Genomic DNA, 20,639 nt, shown 5'->3' with positions numbered 1-20,639 from the left:
AAATTTCTATGTATTATTAGTTTTAATAAAATACATTTAATAAATTTTCTAAATAATGGTCCAAAATGAAATATCACACATGAAAAAAATAGATGATATAACTAGTTAAAGTTATATGGTAGTCGAATTTATAGTTTGACAACCAAATCATACTTGAAACAGCAAATTACAGACGCTGTTTTCCTGCTACTTAAAGCCATACTGTTTGGTTGTAAGCAGTCTAAAACTTGATGCTAATATCAATTAACCATTGTATGCTAATTATTAACAACAAACTAATCTAATGAATGACAAAAATCTTCTTGATCCACAATAAAGTCTTCCATCTCATCATCGTTCACAATCCATGCATCCTCATCATCACTGCTGGCATAAGATATGCCGCGCAAAAGTCTTTCTGAGCTGAATTTAACAAATACACATTCATTTGTTAATTCAATTACTTCTGTTTTATTTATATAACCAAACAAAAGGAACCATGATAATGAAGAGGTAAATTCTGCCACAAGTTTGACATTTGGTCTTTCGTCTTTCAGCTTCTCCAGAGGAAAGCTATTAAAAGAACACACACACAAACGAATAACAATTGTAATGACATATAAAAATGAAAAGTATACAAATAAATAACAAAGTTACTTTGGTTTGTCAGATCTTTTGCTACCCTCACAAACTAAGCCATGGGTATTTGAAACGTCCTGTTGCAGGAGAAAGACAGGCGATTATGAGTAAACAAACTTGTCATCTGCCAGATATTTGCCAATATTTTTATAGCATACTTACAATGTTTTGTATGAATCTCAATTTTCCTGTGAGTAGCGAGTTCAGAAACTGCAAAACTTCTTTCTGAAGTGTCAAAAGGTTAAGCGAGTGTGAGATGGAGCAAAACAACCAAAAACCTTCTATGGGTTGATGATCTTTTACCTCCTTTAGAGAAGTGCAATCTCGCAATATTATAGTCTCGAGTGGACTGTCTTTGATGCTCTGTCCCAAGTCCCTAACATCAAAAGAATTGTTTTCAGCCATTACATATTTTCTGACTTCACAAATCGTTTTGTTTTAAGGCAAAATATGAACCTCAAAAAGTGGCCCTTGGTTAGGGATGTTCTAGACAGATTCATGTATTTCAGTTTATGAGAACCCTGCAAAAGTATCTAAGACATTTAAGCATGGCCGGATTTGAGAATTTGGAGACTAAACATTTCTCAAGAACTCCTGTAATTTTTTGGAGCCAAGGCCAATGTTTCATTGGGATTGGCCCAAATCCGGCTTTGCATTTTTGGTAACCAAAACTGAAGGAGCCATACCTCGATAAGAACATGGGCTGTTGCATCATCTACTCCAAAACCTATGAGCGTTAGAGAGGTTAAGTTTGGGATGGTGGTCACAAGGTCTACTAAGCCTGAACCTGTTATTGATCCAACTGTTGCAAAATAAAGAAAAGCTTGAGTAAACAAACCTACAGAGTAAAAGAAGAGAAAGCTTAAGAACAGGTGCTCTACCCTGCGACATGATTTCGCTGTGAACGGGCTGAATATCTCATTAGAGAGCAACCTGTTACACGAAACATGAAAGACTATAAAACTTGAGAGAATGTTGCAAAAGGAATTAGCAGGATGCAACTTACTGTCCAACAATTTTCAGTTTAAACCAAACATATTTATCGCAATGTCAAGTATTTCGCTTGATATGAATTTTTATTTAGCAGTTATCACAAATGGTTCATAAAATTTTAGATTTATGTTTTTTTTTGTTTGTTCGATCTCTCATATTAAACAATGCTACAAAAACATTGGATTTGATTGGTAGCATAGGTAGAGTAAAATAGAGTAAATATGAAAATGAAAAAATATAAAAAGGAAATAATATTTTATCTATTAAGTTATTCTAGTTTACTCCTTCCATATTTGTAGAATAAAAAAAAATGGTGAAAATAAGATAAACACGCAGATAATATTTTCATTTTCTAGAATAACTGAGTGATCACCTCTTTCATCCTGACTGGATATAGATTAAAATTCAACCACGTATTTGAATAAATGAAAATAAAGGGAATAACCAGTATACCATCATTTCATTTCATCGTCGTCTATATACGTTTATACAAGGAGAATCTAAATAGATACGATAGTATGATAGTATGATAATATCTTAATAAGTTGGGTCTGGGGTGTTTGGTATCCAAAGAAAAGAGTACAAAACCTAGTCATCAAGATCATGTGTTTTAAAGTGGAGCTTATCTCTCTGCCACACCAAAATAACTTTTCAAAGGCATGCATGCAAGTCACGACAAACAAAATCACACCGAAAAAAAATCAAAGTGATCTCTAGAAAAGTGAGACGTCGTTTTGACATGACATCTACATGAGTCCCTGGCTCTTATTATGCTAAACCCCATATCCATCACTCCTATGTTTCTTCTGCAAAATCACCCCTAGATTATGGCCATTCATGTATACCCTGCATCTTTAATTAAAGATACATAAAAATAAAAACAAATGAAATATTATTTTTTAACCCCAAATACTATTAGAAATTAAATAGGACTTAGTTCATTACAGGAAGCAAGGATGCTTTACCAATAAGATCTACTGGTCCATTTAAATTTCTGAAAATAAAAGAAACACGACAAAAGGAGAACGGAGAAGACTAGGAATGAACTAGAAGATCGATGTCCGAAAATACTCCATGGAGTTCCACCGGTCGACGTCTTGATGTGATTGCTCTGAGCTCTTGGGAATCTGATCGGAGCCAGATGTGAGTGAGATTACGTGTGTTAGGCCACCTTTATCGCATGTAACAAGAAAGTTTTTAGTGGCTTGGGTTCCACAAAAGTGTGAATAATCGATTCTAAAAGTCACCAAAGAATAAACGGTAATCATGAGTTTTTTAACTGTTCGCAGGCCCCATCGACACGTGGCAGTCCACGTTTGGTTCACTTTTTAATTTTTTTCTTTAAATTAGATCAAGAAAAATATTTAAAAAACTCTTATGAGTTTTAGGGATAATGATGCTCTTATAGTTTCTCTATTGGCGAGGTCTGCAGCCATGATAGGAGATGACACTATCATTGATGAGGCTATCCATATACAAGCATCCATAGATTTATGAATCTTTTATGATACATTAATTACTTAATTAAAACACATCATTGATGAGGCTATAAGACTTTTTGAAATAAGACTTTGACGATGTGACTTTGGAGATGATCACCACATGAATAATAATAGTAAAAAGCCTTTGCTACATCAAGAAAGGTGATGCTGACATCACGGAGTGTGTCAATCTCTGACAGTACTAACTCAACCATTTGCTCCATCTCATTCTCCATTATTTTTATTTTCTCCTTCTCAACGTTTCTACTTGCCTGTATTAAGATAATAATTGATCACTTAGGTTTCTATTCGAGGTATGATCTAGTGACTGTGCTTGAATAGGTAACATCGGATGGAACACTCGATTTCAATTGATTATGTGCAGGCGTGGTCCACAACACATGCAAAGAAGTTATTGGTCTTCACATCAATCATTTATATTATTTAAAAAATATTTAAACATTTTAATTATTACATGTGTTCTTATTACAATGATTCTTAAAATTCATAGAAAAATATGTTGGTTTATCTAAATATATATTCTACTTATCATTAAGCTAATCATAAAATTTATTAATAATGTACAATTACTATTTGATTCTTTCTTTAAATAAAAAGTACAAAATTACCAAATATGATTAGAGTATATCTATGAATTAATAATTTTAATAATAGAGATTTGATAACAATTTGTGCATTTTTCATCGTTTTGTTTAACTAATTTATATTACTAAAATAAATTAAACAATCGAATTAACCATATAAGAAAATTTTAGAATTTTCATATGTGCTATATTTGGAATTTTTTTAAACGACTATAAACTACTAAAAATATTAAAAATCTCATGTCAAAAAATTTACGATCAGTGGTTTAATTTTTTTTTATTATAACAAGATACACATTATCATAAAATTATATGAGTAGGAAAAAATGAGAATTTAATATTTTTATTTTAAATTTGCAATGAATTTTCAAGAATATTTTAAATTTTAAAATTATTAAAAGTCTCACATTGAGAATTTTGTTATTAATGATTTAAAATTTTTGTTGTAAAAAGATATGAATAGTCTAAAACCATATAATTAGAAAGTTTCATTTTAATAGCCATATTAGAATATACTATATTTATATGTTAATATATTTAAATTTAATTATATACCATACAAAATAGAAAAAAATGATTGTTTAGATTTAATTACCATAAGATGATTGTAAATAAATAAGAGTGATTGCTTTGAATTATGTGTTTGCACTAATTTAATTATACATAATAGTTTGTGGTTGCTCAATTATTATATATATTTATTATTTGGTATAACATAATAGTTCAAGAACGTAAAATACGTATAGTAATTTGTATATCAAATTTTCATTATGATCAAGGCACGGATTTTAAACTAGTGATAATTATAGAACCGATTATTGGGAAAAACATGAACTGAATTGTTTTTTATCATGCAGATGACTCCTAGAAACGTTAGACCGGTCATGATTATTTGATTGGAATTATTTTCCAAAATTGCAGTTTAATAAGTAACTAGGATAAGATCCGCGCCTTGCGCGGGATAAACATTAAATATATAAATTATTTTATATATTATATGCTTATAACATATTATGAAATAATAAATATATATTGAATAATTAAAAAGTCATTATCTACTACTTATATAATTAAATTAGTGCAAACATATAAATAAATTTTATAAATTGAAAAAATATTTTTTCTATTTGATATGATATATAATTAAAGTTAAAATGATAGTAACATATATGGTATATTTTAATATTAATATTTATGAAATGATACTTTTTGCTCATATTTTTATTATTATTTGTATTTGTTATAGCAAAAAGTCTAAATTAGTGATAACAAAATTTTCACTGTGGGATTAATGGTTTATGTAATTGATAATATTTTAAAAAATTAAGTTGTCAATATTTTTTCAAATTTTTTATCAAAAAAATGTTCAAAGTAAATTTCAAATTAAGATATTTATATATTTTTATATGGCATATAGTTTAATTTAAAATGATACATATATTTATATATCTTTTATTTTTGATACTTATTAAATGAGACTTTCAACTTATATTATTTTTTAATTATTTGTATCATGTTATAACAAAAGTTTTAAATCATTGATCACAACATTTGAATGTGAAACTTTTAACAGTTTTAGTAATTTATACTCGTTTTTAAAAATTCAAAATATAATATATAAATAATTTTTTAAATTTTTATTATATAGTTACTATGATTTTTTAATTTATTTTAATAGCTTAAAATTAAATAAATATAATTATAATACACACTGATTTTTATCAAATCTTTATTATTCAAAATCATTAATTGTCATATATACTTTAGCCACATTAGGCAATTCTGTAATTTTATTTAAAAAAATAACGAAGCACATTTAATAGTGTATTTATTGTGGTTTAATAAAAAGCTTATTATATATTTAGATGAACCAACCTATTTCTCTAAGGATTCTAAGAATCATTCTAGTGATGACATGTGGCTACAAAAAAATGTTGCAATGCTTCTCAAATAATATATAGGGGATATGACCAAATAAATTACTAACCTTTGAATATTGGGAAATAAGATAGATTCGGTTGATGATTTCTGAGAGACGAACAAAGTTAGGATGAGAGAATAAGCTAGTTAGGTCATTGTGCTTCATTGAAAGTATCATCTTCAACATGAGCTCTCCTTCTCCTCCTTCTCCAACTAATTTCCATTTCTCCAGCCAATCTTCCCACTAAAAATACATTTGATAAGTGACACATGCAATTGTATAATCTTCTACATGTTTCCAAATTTTATTGTTTTTAATCTTTAAAAAACATTAGGAATTACACGTATACAGTGTTTCCGAACCACACCCAGTAGGTACAATGTTTCTCAGACTCGAGTTTATAAACGAGAAATCAGTCAATTTCGTTCCAAACTTATAATTTTCAACAAGGGCGTTAATTATTTGAGGATAATTTATTATTTATTGTATAACAGATAACGTTCTAGATTCAATTTTTTTTCTTCTTAAAACTAAGAAACTTGTGAATTATTTTTACTATGTACAACAAATTATATTTATTTATTTGATTATATATATATATATATACCTAATTAAGAACATGATAAAGAGAGAGAGAAACGTACCAACTGATAGATGAGATTTTTAACGTCACGCCCATCAGACACGAAGAGGTCGAAGGATATTTGATTCAAAGTTCTGATTAAGATTCCGACAAGCAGACTCGGCTGAACCAATCCTGGCCGGTCCAATATCATGCTCCTATAATTTTTAATCCCCATCATGCTTTTTAATAGTATATATTAGATGTGATTTTTTTATATATAAAATAATTAATGTATTGCAAAATGATGAAAACTGTCGTAGCACTTGGGAAAACTCATAAAATGTGGATTCTGGTTTTTATGTACAAAATGGTTAAAGAGTTGAAAATCTGGTTTCCCTAAAAAAAAGAAATCTATTTTACTTAAATCTTGATTGGGTGAAAACTAGATTTTGAAAAAACTAAAACTAAAAACTACTCTAGAATCTACAAACAATCAACCTCTCAATCAATACTGGTTTTCAACAAAGCCGGAGTAACATGATCATAGGGAACAACTGATTCTACTAGGTATTTCTTCTTGCGTTGACCTCTGCTAAGTTTTTTTCACATTTTAAATCGAATACATAAAATAAAAAAACATTCGTGTAAGTCCACTTTTTACTTTGTAGTTTGTTGTACTAGGTGTTTTCATGCACAGTATGTTACAATAAAAATTTACAATTTAATTATATTTTAAAATAAAAGTGCTGATATTTTAAATTTTATCAATATTTAGTATAAATTTTGATCTAGTTAAACATTAAACTAAGATAAAATAAATATGTTTTAACTTTTAATTTATATTTAATAAATACGAATATATTTAAATTTAGATAGATTTTTATCAATTTATTGGTTAAAATATATTAAATCAACTTGTATAAAATTAAGAAAAATATTTTTGATAAAAATTGATAATTATCAAAAATAAAAGTAAACAGTATTTTAAAATTTTGGAGATATAAAAGAAACTAATGATATTACGATTAAAATTTAATTTTTTAAATAATCGTAAAAAAAATTTAAAAAAATTTAATAATAAAATTGTATAATTATATAAATCAAATTAACTATATTTCTAAATTTTAAAAATATTTTTATATTTTTATTGTTATATTGTTTAATTTTATATTTAAATAGAATTTTTTTAGTTATGGTTTATTAGTTATTATCATATTATAAAAAAATCACGAAAATATAAATTAAAATTAAATGTAATCGTCCATGTCACATTTATTTATTATTCATGTCATACATTTTAATGAAAATAATTGTAGATAATATACTTAAACAAAATGAGTGAAATCACTTTACAAATAAAGTATGGGATGAAAACTGTAGACACTTACAAGTACAACCGTTCAAAGAAAAAACTGTAGTTATTTACAGCATCGTGATGTTTTTTTACTGTTATTATAACGTCAGGAAATTTGGTCAAATAAAAAGATTCTTTTTTGTCAAAAAAATAATTTAATGTTAACTAATCAAAATTACGTTCACTTAAAATTATATTTGTTCGGAAAAAGTGACATATGTATAACAAGCAACCCTATTGCATGAGCAAATGGATCTTTACGAGAATATTTCCAGATTTTAAGATGTCCCACATACCAAGAATGAAAAATCGGACAGCAGATGGTTTAACCAGGTATATATGCTCGTACTTTTTATCGTGATTTATTTATTTTTTGTTTGGTTTTTATATACAGATTTGGATTCTATGACCACTTCTACCTTAGCTAATAGAATAACTTTTTGATGTTGAAAGAAATCTAACAAAGGGATCTAATTAATCAATACTATTAAAACTGAAGGGCCTTTTTTGAGGTACCCTTGGAGTTTTGAAGTATTTACCATTCTTTGCCACTGAATTATTTTTAATCTATGATTTCAATTAAATTTTGTATTTTTGAATTTTATTTTAATTAAAAGCAGAAAATCCTTTTGTTTAAAAATCATTCATAAAACGTTCAAACAAACTTCAGTTGCTATAATTTAGTTATTGAAATAGATACATGATATGTGTAGAAATCACGATACCCAAATTGTATGTTTAATCAACAATATCTCTTAACTTCCATGTTAAAAGGAATGTTGTTATTTTGAAAAATTAATAGCTTAATGTAGTTGACCACAATATATGCAAACTTCACGATTTAAGATTTAATTGACCACCATAGCTGACCATCATATCTGACCACCACGGTTAATATGCTTCACCATTTAGTTTTTAGCAAAATTATTAACTTAACGTAGTTGACCACTATAATTGTATAGTTCTATAAAATATTAATGAAATATTAATTATTGGTAATATTTATACACACGTTAGAAAATAATAATATAAAACTATTTATTTATAACAAAACACTAGATTTTGACCCGCGCTTGGAAAACACGGGTTTTTTGGATTATATTATAATACAAAGTTTTATTATATCGAAAAATATAATTTTTAACAGTTATATAATCTATGAATTAGTTTATTTGATATTTTATATGTACACTTTTACGTAAGTTTTTTTAGGCATGAGAATTATATCCGGATCAAAAAAACAAACCAAACCGACCCGGAAATATAGGTTTAGTTCCAGAGAAGATAACCTATTGGGATTTTTTTGGACCCGCATGTCTTTGTTTGAGTCCGGGTCCTACCCTAGACCCGATCATAAATATGTTGTGTTTATTTGGTATATTTAGATATTTTGAATATGTTTCCGGCATTATGAATATTTTTTTTAGGTTTTTGGTTTACGATTATAGTTTTTAATTTCAGGTAAATTTTCAAATTAATTTTTTTTTTTGGGTATTTGGATAAAATTTTGGATATTTTCAGTTCAGTGTCAGATTTTGAATAAGATTTTGAATTTTTAGGTATTTGAATTTTTTGGGTATTTGTTTGGAGTTTCAAGTACTTTTCGTGTTTCGGATATTTTTCAGATTTTCTAGATATTTCGAATCTTTTTAGGATCCTAAATACCCGGAGATGTGGACTCATTACGTCCATATCGGGTCCAACAACCTTTTGATATAGATTTTTAACGTAATTGTACAAAAACATGATTGATGAAATATATTTTAGAAAACTCATTTTTAAATATGAAAATATCTATCAAACTATAGACGGTTGAAAGTTTAGTATATAATATGAGATTTTAGTGGGAAAATTTATATATGATATGATTACGTTATTATAAAGGAAAGAGGAAGTTAAAATGTACACTTATATGTTGTGTAGCTTCTCTTGCTTTAAATTATATATTATATGATAAAAGTGATAATATAAAACATTAATTTCAATGTTTTTATGATTAAAAGTCAAAATGGTAAACATAATAATATTAATGATTAAGATTTAAGAGTGGTATTTGAATAAATAAAGGAATTGAATAAATTATTGTTAGAGAAATATATGGTAACATATTGTTAGTCTAAGTTTGAGTTAAATAAAGTGTCCAAACAACTTTGTTAGGTAGATTTTTTAAGACTCCTTCCTTTTTAATAGTATTGATTTATCATGTTACTCTCTAAACATTTTGAAAACCAAACCAAGATCGACTCAGTATATATATTGGTTGATTGGTCAGACCAGTTTAACCTGCTTAACGAGTTTTAAATTTTTTTTATAATTATATATGTATATATACCATATGCTTTAAGAAAGAAAAAAGAATTCTATATGAACTTAAATTATTAACATACATAAGATTAACATTCAAATCACCATGTATATTTTTTCTTACCACAAAATTTCAAATGTTATATTAATGGAAAAATTTGAAAACATATAATATTTAGATAACAAGTGGGAATAAGACATAATTTTTCGTATGAAATAATATGTGAAAACTGAAAAGACAAAAACTAATTAATCACTAACAGTTTCATAACAAAATTCTTAGAACAATTAAAAGACTATAAACTATGTTTTAGTTTAGCAGAATCCATGGTTTTTTTATCCGGGCCGGAGTTTTTCAAATACAGTTTTTATTGTTCCAAATCATCGGTTCTACTGGATTTTTCCAGTTTTTCTCAAATCCAAGTTGACTGGCCTGATCAGTTTAACGGGTTTTTAAAATTTTACTGTATATTATATATGTATATATACCATGTTTGAAGGAAAAAATGAATTCTATGTGAACTTAAATTGTTGACATACATAAGACTAACATTCAAATCACCATACATATTTTTTCTTACAACAAAATTTCAAGTCATCGGTTTTACTGGATTTTCTATTTTTTTTTTCAAATCCCAAATTTTAAACTGAATCGAACTCAACTTATTAGACGAGTCATGGTCGGACTGTTTTCGAGTGGTTGGCCCGGTCTGATTTCCAAAACATTGCAATGTTTATAACATAAAATATCCCGCGCTTTCAAAGCGCGGGTCAAAATCTAGTATTTTGTTAAAGAAGCTAAAATTAATGAAGTTCTTTCTTTTGGCAATCCTAATTTTACTATAAATTTGATATAGTTTTCAAATTTATCTTGAAAATGAATTTATGATTAAAAAAAGACTACACTAATGTTTTTAATCATTTATAAATGTTTAATAATCACTTATAAAAAATTATATACCCATCCAACCCTTAAATACAAAACCATAACAATATTCACTAAACTTTAAATCAAAATATTGTAATATTTTTGATTGAGTTTAAAAATTGGTAACCAACTTATAGTATTTCAAACAATGTTTTTAATAAAGAAAATATTGAAAATATTGAAAAAAATCAGTTACAAAAAAAAAAATATTGAAAAAAAGAGACGAGAGTTTTCATTAAGAAATTCAACAAAAAAAAGTTTAAGATAATTTTCCAAATATATATTTTTATCACTCATGAATGGTTTAACTTGGTTTTTATATTTAAAATTTTAAAATAATAATAAATTATATTGAATTATTAATATTTTTATGTGAGATAATTTGATAGCTTTCTCGCTAATAGACATGCTCAAATAAATGATTTTGTCTGCACATCATCAGTGAAACTGCCGTGTTTTGTTTCTATGAAAACTAAATTAGGCCGAAGGAGCTTATCCTTTATACTATTTAATTGGACAAAATTTTGAAATACAGCTTGGTGTTTTCTGCCGCAATACAAATAGTCTTGGCCAAAACAAAAGAGAAGCAAACCTTACTCACTCGTAGATTTTTTTTCTTAAGATTGAGTGCTTATCTTTTGTTGTCTCTATTGTTTTGTTTCATCACTTTCCCCTTTGGGTCGTATCATTCATGATTTGAAGTCGTTAAAAAAAAACAAAAGAGAAGCAAAAAAACAAACAAACAGCCGTTATAACCTTTATCTCACTGAATTAAAGGTCCGATTGGTAATAACTTTCGCTTTAAGTTTTAGCTTTAAAATGATGGTTATAGAAAAATTGGCTGTTAAAACTTTAGCGCTTAGTTTAAATTTTATTAAAATTAAATTGGTAGTTAAAATTGTAGAAGTTTTGAATAATATTTAATATATGTTACTTAAAAAGTAAAATTATACAGCTATTAAAAAACTAAATATATATGATTGTAAAAATAGTACTATATAGATCTTAAATGAAGAGGAAAAAAATTCAATGAATAATTTGTCAATCTTAAGTTTTAATAAAATTGTTACAGACTTAAATAAAGGATTTAGTGGCAAAAGGAAGAAAAAAAGAAAATGTTGTTAGAGAAAATATTAAAAAAAGAAAAAATAAATTGCAGAAATTACGTATTGTTGGCTTTATAAAAAACAACACAAAAGAAGAGAGAGAAGCTTATAATGATTTTAGAGATTTTAGAATGATTCATTTTTGAAAAAACTTGATTGGTAAAAAAGAAGCTTTAGAGACTTTCTAATCTCACAAAATTCTCAAAATCTTAACACCAATCGGACCCTAGGTTTAAACGTAAAAGCACTAGATAGAACCTAAACCAATAGATTTATAAATTTAAATACTGCCAGCTTCAAAGAAAACAGTTATTTAAAGTTACTTATTCAAATTGTAAATTGCTATAAGTTCATCACTTAAATCAAATAAACTCAAGATATTTACTCAAAAAATACAAAATTATTTTTTGTCAGTAATAAATTTTAAATTGCATAAGTTATTGCATTTAAATTTTTATTTACTTTAAATAAATTACAAAATATTATATTTTAATTATTCAATTTTAGTATAAGTCAAGATTTCTTCACTTTCTCTTGTATTTTTTTAATAATTGGGGTATTCGGTGGGTGAAAATCCTACCGACTAATTTTTTGGGAGCATGTCCATCGACATCAGATAGACCTGGTTGTTTGCAATGTTAATTAAATACTCATGTCGCTTGAGCACACAAGTAGGCAAGTCTGAGATGGTAGGTTGATGATAGTGAATTTATGTTATTAGCAGAATATTATTATTTTGAAACTAAAATGCTATTTTTATTATCATAGAAATTTCAGTTGATGTATACAAGACGTTTATAATATATATATATATATATAGTTATAGTTATACTAAAACAAAAATATGTACCATGTGTTTCTTTTTTTTCTGAAACTCATGTAACATGCTTCATAACTCATAAGTGTAGTTTACCTGTCATTGAAGTGATGATCACTTCGTCGAGCATTGTGAAACTGATCGAATAAGCTCACTCTTGAATCAGAGGATTCTCCAAAAGAAGAAGAAATGGCTTTCACCAATACACTTGATTTGGCCCAAGCCATTCTCTCATCTGATCTATCTTCTTCAAAGATAGTCGCAGCCGCTAGGTAAAAGCACTCGAGGAGCCCGTTTCTGCACACACCACACTCATGTAACCTACTTTCTTCATACCATATATCTGCATACAAAATTATGAACTTATTGTTAATTATATATAGAGAAATAAGAAAATTAAATTTAAAGGTAGGTTTAACACTTTAACTGGAACCACTAAATAATTTTTTTCTCAGCTTATTAACCAAATACTATAGTGCTAATTTAATTTAAAGCCATAATTATTGGAAGAAGAGTGTAGATAGATGCTATTACTTTTGGAAGGTGTCCCATTCGAGTTGATGCAGAGCTTGGCAACTGTTGTAGTCTTGTTTTGCTAATTCCAGATATTCATTATTATTCACATATGGCATCCTAGATTGCCCACCAACATTAGTTGATCAACTTAAACTTAGAAAGAAGAGTACACATGGTCACCTAGGTCGTGTTCATAAACTAAATGACTTAAAATGCCTTATCTCTCACACATACATGGTCATGTCATGCATCCTTTTTAACAGTTACCGCGATGCATTTATTTTGCATTCATTGGACAATACAAAATAAATAAATATATTTGAAAATAAGAAGTACCTATAAAGGGTCTTGCCAATCCAGACGTCGTTTTCTCCACCATATTGCTCAACATAGAATCTCGTCTCCACTCGAGGCAAGCTTGCGTACCATGGAATCTCTAACGCAAACCCAATCTAACATGCATAATATTATATTAAAAACCGAAAATAAGCACAAAAAAAGCCAAACACGCTTGTCGTTTTCTTTCTCCATCAGATGGCCCAAAATGGCATGCGCACTGTAAGTGCAAATGTAATGTTTTTGGAACCATTTGTAATTTGTGTGTGTTATGGTCTTATATTACATGTAATGTACCTCGCCAGGTAAGTCTTTCATTATAATCCATTTATCAATCAACTCGTCTTTATCTTGTTTATGTTTCAGATACTTGGAAGAGAACTCTTTGGCGTTTTTCAATATCTCTTCCTTTGGAAACGCCAATTGCGATGCCCGGTATAAATTGAACATACCGGTCAACGCTTGGTTTGATTGCCCCGCAAAGCAAAAAAACTCTCCTTCTTTCTCAAAGTTCTTGAATACATCTAAAATTCAACCATTGTTAAAACTTTTACTTTAGTTAAAATGTGAAAATATATTACTAGAAGAAAATGTCTAATATTTACCCGCTGAAACTTGGTATCCGTGAAGTCTTAATAGCCTAAATGCCATCGCTGTGTCGTCTATGTCTTGGACATGGGAACATCTAGCCCAACATATGCCTTTGTCTGTCCAATATCTGGTATTTTATCATCATCATCATTAGACTACAACTACTTTGTTACACAAATGAAGTTAATATATATATCGTTTTTTTAACCTGTGAACATAGTCAAGACACTCTTTAATCTCTTCTTCAAAGTATCTGGATATCCCTAACCGGTGTAGCCTATCCACGATCCAAATGCGTTCGAAAAGATCCGCAGGAAAGACACTGGGAACTGAAAACTAGAACTAAACAAAGTTACTGAAAAAAAAAGATTTTATACGTTACCATAGACACATGAATGCTAGTAGACAAAATAGATAAGTCGACAGATACTAATAGGGCAAGTGGTTACTAGCTAACAAACCTCCACCATTGAAACGTTCAACGGCATTGCGCAAATACTTGAGACACTTATTGTCTCGGGTCTGCATGAATGCGAAAGCGGTAGAGGAAGGAGAGAAGAGGAATGATCCGTCTTGACATTGAAGTTTCAAAAGTTTTTCCCAATCTAAATCACGCATGCCTTCCAAACTATGCAGCAATGCTGTTGCTATCTTGTGCATTATCTCTTTTGGTATCCTATAAAAAATCTCATTAAATCATATCTTCTTCTAGTCATATTACATGTGCAAATATACTATCGTATAACTCTTTTTCTTGGCTTTAAGTGAAGTATACTGGACCCATATATATATATATATATATATATATATATATATATAGAGAGAGAGAGAGAGAGATATATATACATATTTCTAATATATTTATAAAAAATAAAATCTTGAATTGTATCAAAAGAATAAAATATTGAACTGTGTGTATATTTTTGTCCCAACATACAAACCTTGTTAGCTTTAGCTCTTTCTTGGCGTATATATCTTTCAAGACCGGAGCATCGTACGGTACATCAATGTTTTTCCCTCGAGCTATTTCAAGTAAAGAAGGAAATGCTACTTCGAATCCAATTGGCATATGCTCATTGTTTTCTTCTTCTAACTTTTCAATATTTTCTTGGAAAAACGTGATTCCTAAGTTACAAAAAAACGTAACTCCTGAATTAGTCAGTGATAATAATTAATTAACACATATATTTCATAAATATATAAAGTTAGACATGTCAAATGATTTTAGTTCTAAAGATATATATATATATATATATATATATATATATATATATATATATATATAACTTTAGATAATTATGGGGAAAATATTCAAAGTATTCAAGAAGAAGATGTTCTAAGTCATAAATTAAACAATTTATACTCTCTTTTTAGCCCACTTTTTTTTAAAAAAAGTTTTGTATATTCTGCAGAAAGACAAGATTTACTTCCATGTTTTTCTGAACTTTTATTTACAAACAAAATTAAATTACCTTTCTGGCTTTGATGAGGAAAGAGATTCCATGATCTTAGAGCAACGACGCATGCAAGTGTGTTGATGAGACGATCATGATAAGAGAAGAGATGTGCATCACCCCAAGATCCATCGGAGAGTTGATTATCAACGATCCATTTCACGGCGGAGGGAAACGCTGGAGTTTTATCTCCGGCGTCTATCAATGCAACCCAGGCTGTGTCATAAGCTGATATTGTAATTTCACCGTCACTTATGTTTTTCAATATCGATTTCACTCTCTTCACTGCTTCTTCGATTGCAATATTACTACTTCCAATACCAATCTACAGTTCAAATGCAAAATAAATTAGCACATATAGTCACGAGAAGAATTGAAGCTAAACAGCATACAATATAAAAATATTTTGTGCATTTTTGTCAAAGAACATACAATCTATTTTGATGGAATATAACGTATATATTCCAGGGAGAAAATTACAAATCAATGTAAAAAGTGAATGTATTAATGTGGATTTTTTGTTGATTATAATTGACTAGAAATTTTAACAAACAACTGCCTTTTAAAAAAGAGAAACATTATTTAAAAAATCACCTGAGGCGCATCTTCTCCTTGAAGATGTTGCCACTGGATAAGAGATAGATCATGTTGAGTTTCCTGAGAATTCTTGGATTCTGCACATAGAAGTATCGAACTTTTAGTATCGAAATTAAAAAATATATATATGGACTTTAATATTATACTCAATGTTGAAAATTAGATTAGACTTTACACGGAAGAAAATTAGATTAGACCTTGAATTGAAACCTTTGAACAAGATATGGAGCAGCCTCTGGGTTTGCTTTTCGACACACTGAAAAGAGATCCTATCAAAATAAGAAAATTATAAATTACTGATTAATAATGAGTATAATTTTCATATTACGTACAGCCATGAATAAATAAATTAATATTATTTTGTCGCTAAAGAAACATTAATTTATTAGGTTTCCTAAAGGGGATCTTTGTGTGTTGGCAGTTACAGTAAGATACGATACGATGTCAATCTATTCACTAATGATTACTTGTTTAGTGTTTACTAAAGACTTCTTTTGGTTCATACCCATTGAAAATCTCTAGGTTCACCAACCAATAGATTTAGTATTTATTCAAAAGTTTAGGATTTAGGTTTTAGTGTTTAGTTTTTTTTATTTAGAAATTAGGATTTATCCAACGATTTAAGATTTATCCAGGGGTTTAGAGTTTAGAGTTTTGCTAACGACGTTAAAAATATTTTTTTTGTAACTACTATTATTTATTATTTATTTATTATTTTTTTATTTAAAAAACATAATATAACTCGAGAATATTTTGTTTTCTTTTTAAAAGATATTGACTATAAAATAACGAATTATATTAAACTTAGAGGTTCACCCCAATAATAACTCTTTACTAAACATGTGCTCAGTTAACAGTGTGACTAGATTTTAATTTGCAGAATTAAAATTTTAATAAATTTTAGCTTAATAAATAGAATGATATTGAAGATGAAAAGTAGAATGATATTTTTTTTAAAAAAATTTAAGTATATATATATATATTTAAAATAAATTGTTTTTTCTGGCAATATTTTTGTGCGTTTTATATTAATAAATACATTAATTGTGAAAATCAATTTCAATCTTTTGGTGTAGACGATAATAATATTATTTCCCAATTTTGATAGTAAATAATATATATATATATATATATATATATATATATATATATATATATATATATATATATATATATATATATATATATATATATATATATATATATATATATATATCTGGTTTAAAAAAATATATATATATATACAATAAATATATATATCACTTAATTTTATTTTTAAATTTTAACCATTATATAAATTCTTCTGAGGTAAATATTATAATTTGGTTTAAAACCATATTTTAATTATTTTCAATTATATTTAATATTTTGTGATTTAATAAATTAATTATGAAATAATAAAGATTAAAATATGTTTATAACGTCTTATATTAAATAATATATAACTACAAATACTGCAAAAAATATTATGTAATTTATTTTTGACTAATTAATTTAATTTAGTTTGAAATGTTATTATTTTTAATGAACATATAAAAATAGAAAATCTATAGTGGAACAAATTATAAATAACAGGTCAACTAAAAGTTATGTTTATTCTATGTTTATGTTTTAATAAAAAAGATTCAAAATGAAACTTCTCTTATATTAATATATTTATTTTAATATAATATACCTCCACGAACTACTAATATTTAAATTAAATTTAAATCCTTTTATTTTAATCAATATTTATTTTTATTTTTTTTGTTAAATAAAATATCATTCTACTTTTCATCTTCAATATCATTCTATTTATTAAGCTAAAATTTATTAAAATTTTAATTCTGCAAATTAAAATCTAGTCACACTGTTAACTGAGCACATGTTTAGTAAAAAGTTCAATATTTAATATGCATGTATTATGGTTTTTCTTCACAATTTAAACTGATATATATATATATATACACATATATTTGCATCAAAATAGGAAATAACAACTTTTCGAAACGAAAAATACAAATTAAGAAACATACGTTAATATTAAATTTGATTCGAAATCCCCTATATATTTTTGAGAAGAATTACAACATTTTTTGTAGCCACGTGTCATCACAAGAATGATTATTAGAATCTTTAGAGAAATAGGTTGTTCCATCTAAATATGTAATAAGCTTTTTATTAAACTAACCATAAATACACTATTAATGTGCTTCATTATTTCTTTAAATAAAATCACAGAATTTCCTAATATGGCTAAAGTATATATGATATATAAATATATATATATATATATATATATATATATCATTTTAAATTAAATTATATGCCATATAAAAATACATAAATATCTTAATTTTGAAATTTACTTTGATCAATTTTTTTGATAAAAAATTTGAAAACATATTGACAACTTAATTTTTAAAAATATTATAACTTACTTAACCTATTAATCCTATAGTGAAAATTTTGTTATCAGTAATTTTAATTTTTTGCTATAACATATACAAATGATAAGAAAAATATATGAGCAAAAAAAACCATTTCATAAATATTAATATTAAAATATACTATATATATGTTACTATCATTTAAATTTAATTATATACCATACCAAATAGACAAAATATTTTTTGGATTAATAAAATTTATTTATATGTTTGGACCAATTTAATTATATAAGTAATAGTTACTGAATTTTTAATTATTTAATATATATTTATTATTTCATAATATGTTAGAGACATATAATATAAGAAATAATTTATATATATAATGTTTATCCTGCGCAAGGCGCGGATCTTAACCTATTACATTTGTAAAGTAGAAAATATTAAAAATCTGAAGTCATTGTTGATGATGAACATATCTCACGCGTGGGTACTGAGATACAATATAAACAGTCTTCACTTTGTTTTTTTTTTCTTTTTGCATTGTTTAGTTATCTAGGGAAAACGAAAACAAGCAAAAAAATTTAATTTTTCATCGAAAACTTAACGAAATAACGGATCATTTAATTAACATGTTCACCAAAAAAATAAGAATGGGTCATCTTGAAACCCAGGAGAGAATTTCATTTACAGGCATACCAAAAAGTCGAAGAATTGAACGATGATATATAAATGAAAGAATCTGTTTGTGTCTGACTAGACAGATAGAGAGATCACTCACTTGATATCTTACGGAAACAAGGAAATATTGCTGTTTTAGTACTGAAAAAGTTGTTATTTTGAACAGAGTTAAGAGCATAGTCTTGAAAAGACATGGCTTAGAAGCCTTTTGGTCTTCCTCTGTTCTTCCAGTCTTCTTGAAGAAGAGAAAAATAAGTGATGAGATTTGAGAAACTAGAGAGAAAAGATGGATATAGTGAGAGAGGGAGAAGTTCTGATGGGATTATATAAGGACATAACTGACTCAGAGCCGGCTTAATGTAGTTGGGGGGGGGGGCGGGGGGGCGGGGTTAGGAGTGAGTGAGACCTCTGCAGTGCCCATTTCAATTTTTTTTATCTTTTTAATTTTTTTCTGTTAAATATACTAATTTAATTTTATAAAAAATGTCAATTAGACACTTTTCATTAGGGGTGGACACAAGCCAAGTACTTGCTAATTTTTGAAGGCTTGATACTTGGCTTGGCTCGTTCAAGTAATCGTATTTGAGACTTGAATTTGGCTTGTCTAAAACAAGTACTTGCTATCAAGTACTCGAGAAAAAAAATCAGTACTTGTAAGTTACTTGATCCGATTTGTTACTTGATAAAATCAAATACTTGTTTCTAAAATATTTATTATTTGCCAATAAGTAAAATAAAGCATAATCTCGTACAATGAATTTTACTTTTTTTATTAAAAAGTTTTACTCGAATCTAATATGTTTATTTGATTTCAGTTAAAATATAAATAATAAATAAAATCTGTTAAATATATAATAAAAATTTTGAAACAAGTAGCGAATATTAGGTAAAAATAGTAACTAGGCAAATATTAAAAGATAAAAATATATTTGATGACTTACATTTACAAATAATAAGATTTATTAACTTATTATCCGTGTTAACAATGTCGAGAACTTGAATTTTAAGTGAAATAAGACAAACAAGATAAGTAAAAGAAACATGACTCATCTAATTTTAAAATGTAAATGGATTAAAATTGTGAAACTATAAAAATTTATAACAAGTAACAAGTACAAACGAGTCAAGTAGTTGTATTTTTTTAAAGACTTGGTACTTGGCTTGTACTTGCAAGTTTTTCATTTGAGGTACTTGTTACTTGGTTCGATCACTACAAGTACTTGATTTACGGGACAAGTGGCTGGTACGAACCGAGTATCGAGTATCCGTGTTCAACCCTACTTTTCATACATATTAAAAATAATTGAGATGTATTTCTATTTTCATTGATTACTTCTATTCAAGATCAATGCACTTTTCAATTAATACTTAGCTGACATTAAGTATACATTGCATTAAAATTC

General features: G+C 27.1%; 1 protein-coding gene across 1 annotated transcript; it reads right to left on the bottom strand.

Annotated features, from left to right (window-relative positions):
• Window positions 1-93: 93 nt before the first annotated feature.
• On the bottom strand, window positions 94-19,575 carry LOC103860100 (ent-copalyl diphosphate synthase, chloroplastic). The gene is made up of 20 exons (XM_033286238.1): window positions 19,337-19,575; window positions 16,384-16,455; window positions 16,184-16,263; window positions 15,608-15,914; window positions 15,077-15,260; window positions 14,597-14,811; window positions 14,344-14,464; window positions 14,150-14,262; window positions 13,842-14,068; window positions 13,545-13,660; window positions 13,227-13,325; window positions 12,789-13,031; window positions 6,263-6,398; window positions 5,685-5,861; window positions 1,625-3,364; window positions 1,500-1,551; window positions 1,305-1,420; window positions 922-1,139; window positions 781-843; window positions 94-695 (listed from the first exon to the last, which is right to left on the bottom strand). The coding sequence occupies exons 1-15, from the start codon at window positions 19,428-19,430 to the stop codon at window positions 3,158-3,160; spliced, it is 2,391 nt and encodes a 796-aa protein (XP_033142129.1). The 5' UTR covers window positions 19,431-19,575; the 3' UTR covers window positions 94-695; window positions 781-843; window positions 922-1,139; window positions 1,305-1,420; window positions 1,500-1,551; window positions 1,625-3,157.
• Window positions 19,576-20,639: the final 1,064 nt, after the last annotated feature.

The sequence above is a fragment of the Brassica rapa genome, chromosome A03 (assembly GCF_000309985.2).
Source record: "Brassica rapa cultivar Chiifu-401-42 chromosome A03, CAAS_Brap_v3.01, whole genome shotgun sequence".
In the NCBI taxonomy this organism is placed as follows: Eukaryota; Viridiplantae; Streptophyta; class Magnoliopsida; order Brassicales; family Brassicaceae; genus Brassica; species Brassica rapa.
Note: the sequence above shows the minus strand (reverse complement) of the source record. Positions and strands in the feature narration are given on the sequence as shown.

What these genes read in the sequence shown, in the direction of transcription:
- LOC103860100 (XM_033286238.1), bottom strand. Translation starts at nt 19,430, where the DNA reads ATGTCTTTTCAAGACTATGCTCTTAACTCTGTTCAAAATAACAACTTT. An exon ending in TTCAAAGGTTTCAATTCAAG is followed by an intron (nt 16,264 to 16,383) that starts GTCTAATCTAAT and finishes TTCTATGTGCAG; the next exon opens with AATCCAAGAATTCTCAGGAA. An exon ending in TGAAAGACTTACCTGGCGAG is followed by an intron (nt 13,661 to 13,841) that starts GTACATTACATG and finishes TATGCATGTTAG; the next exon opens with ATTGGGTTTGCGTTAGAGAT.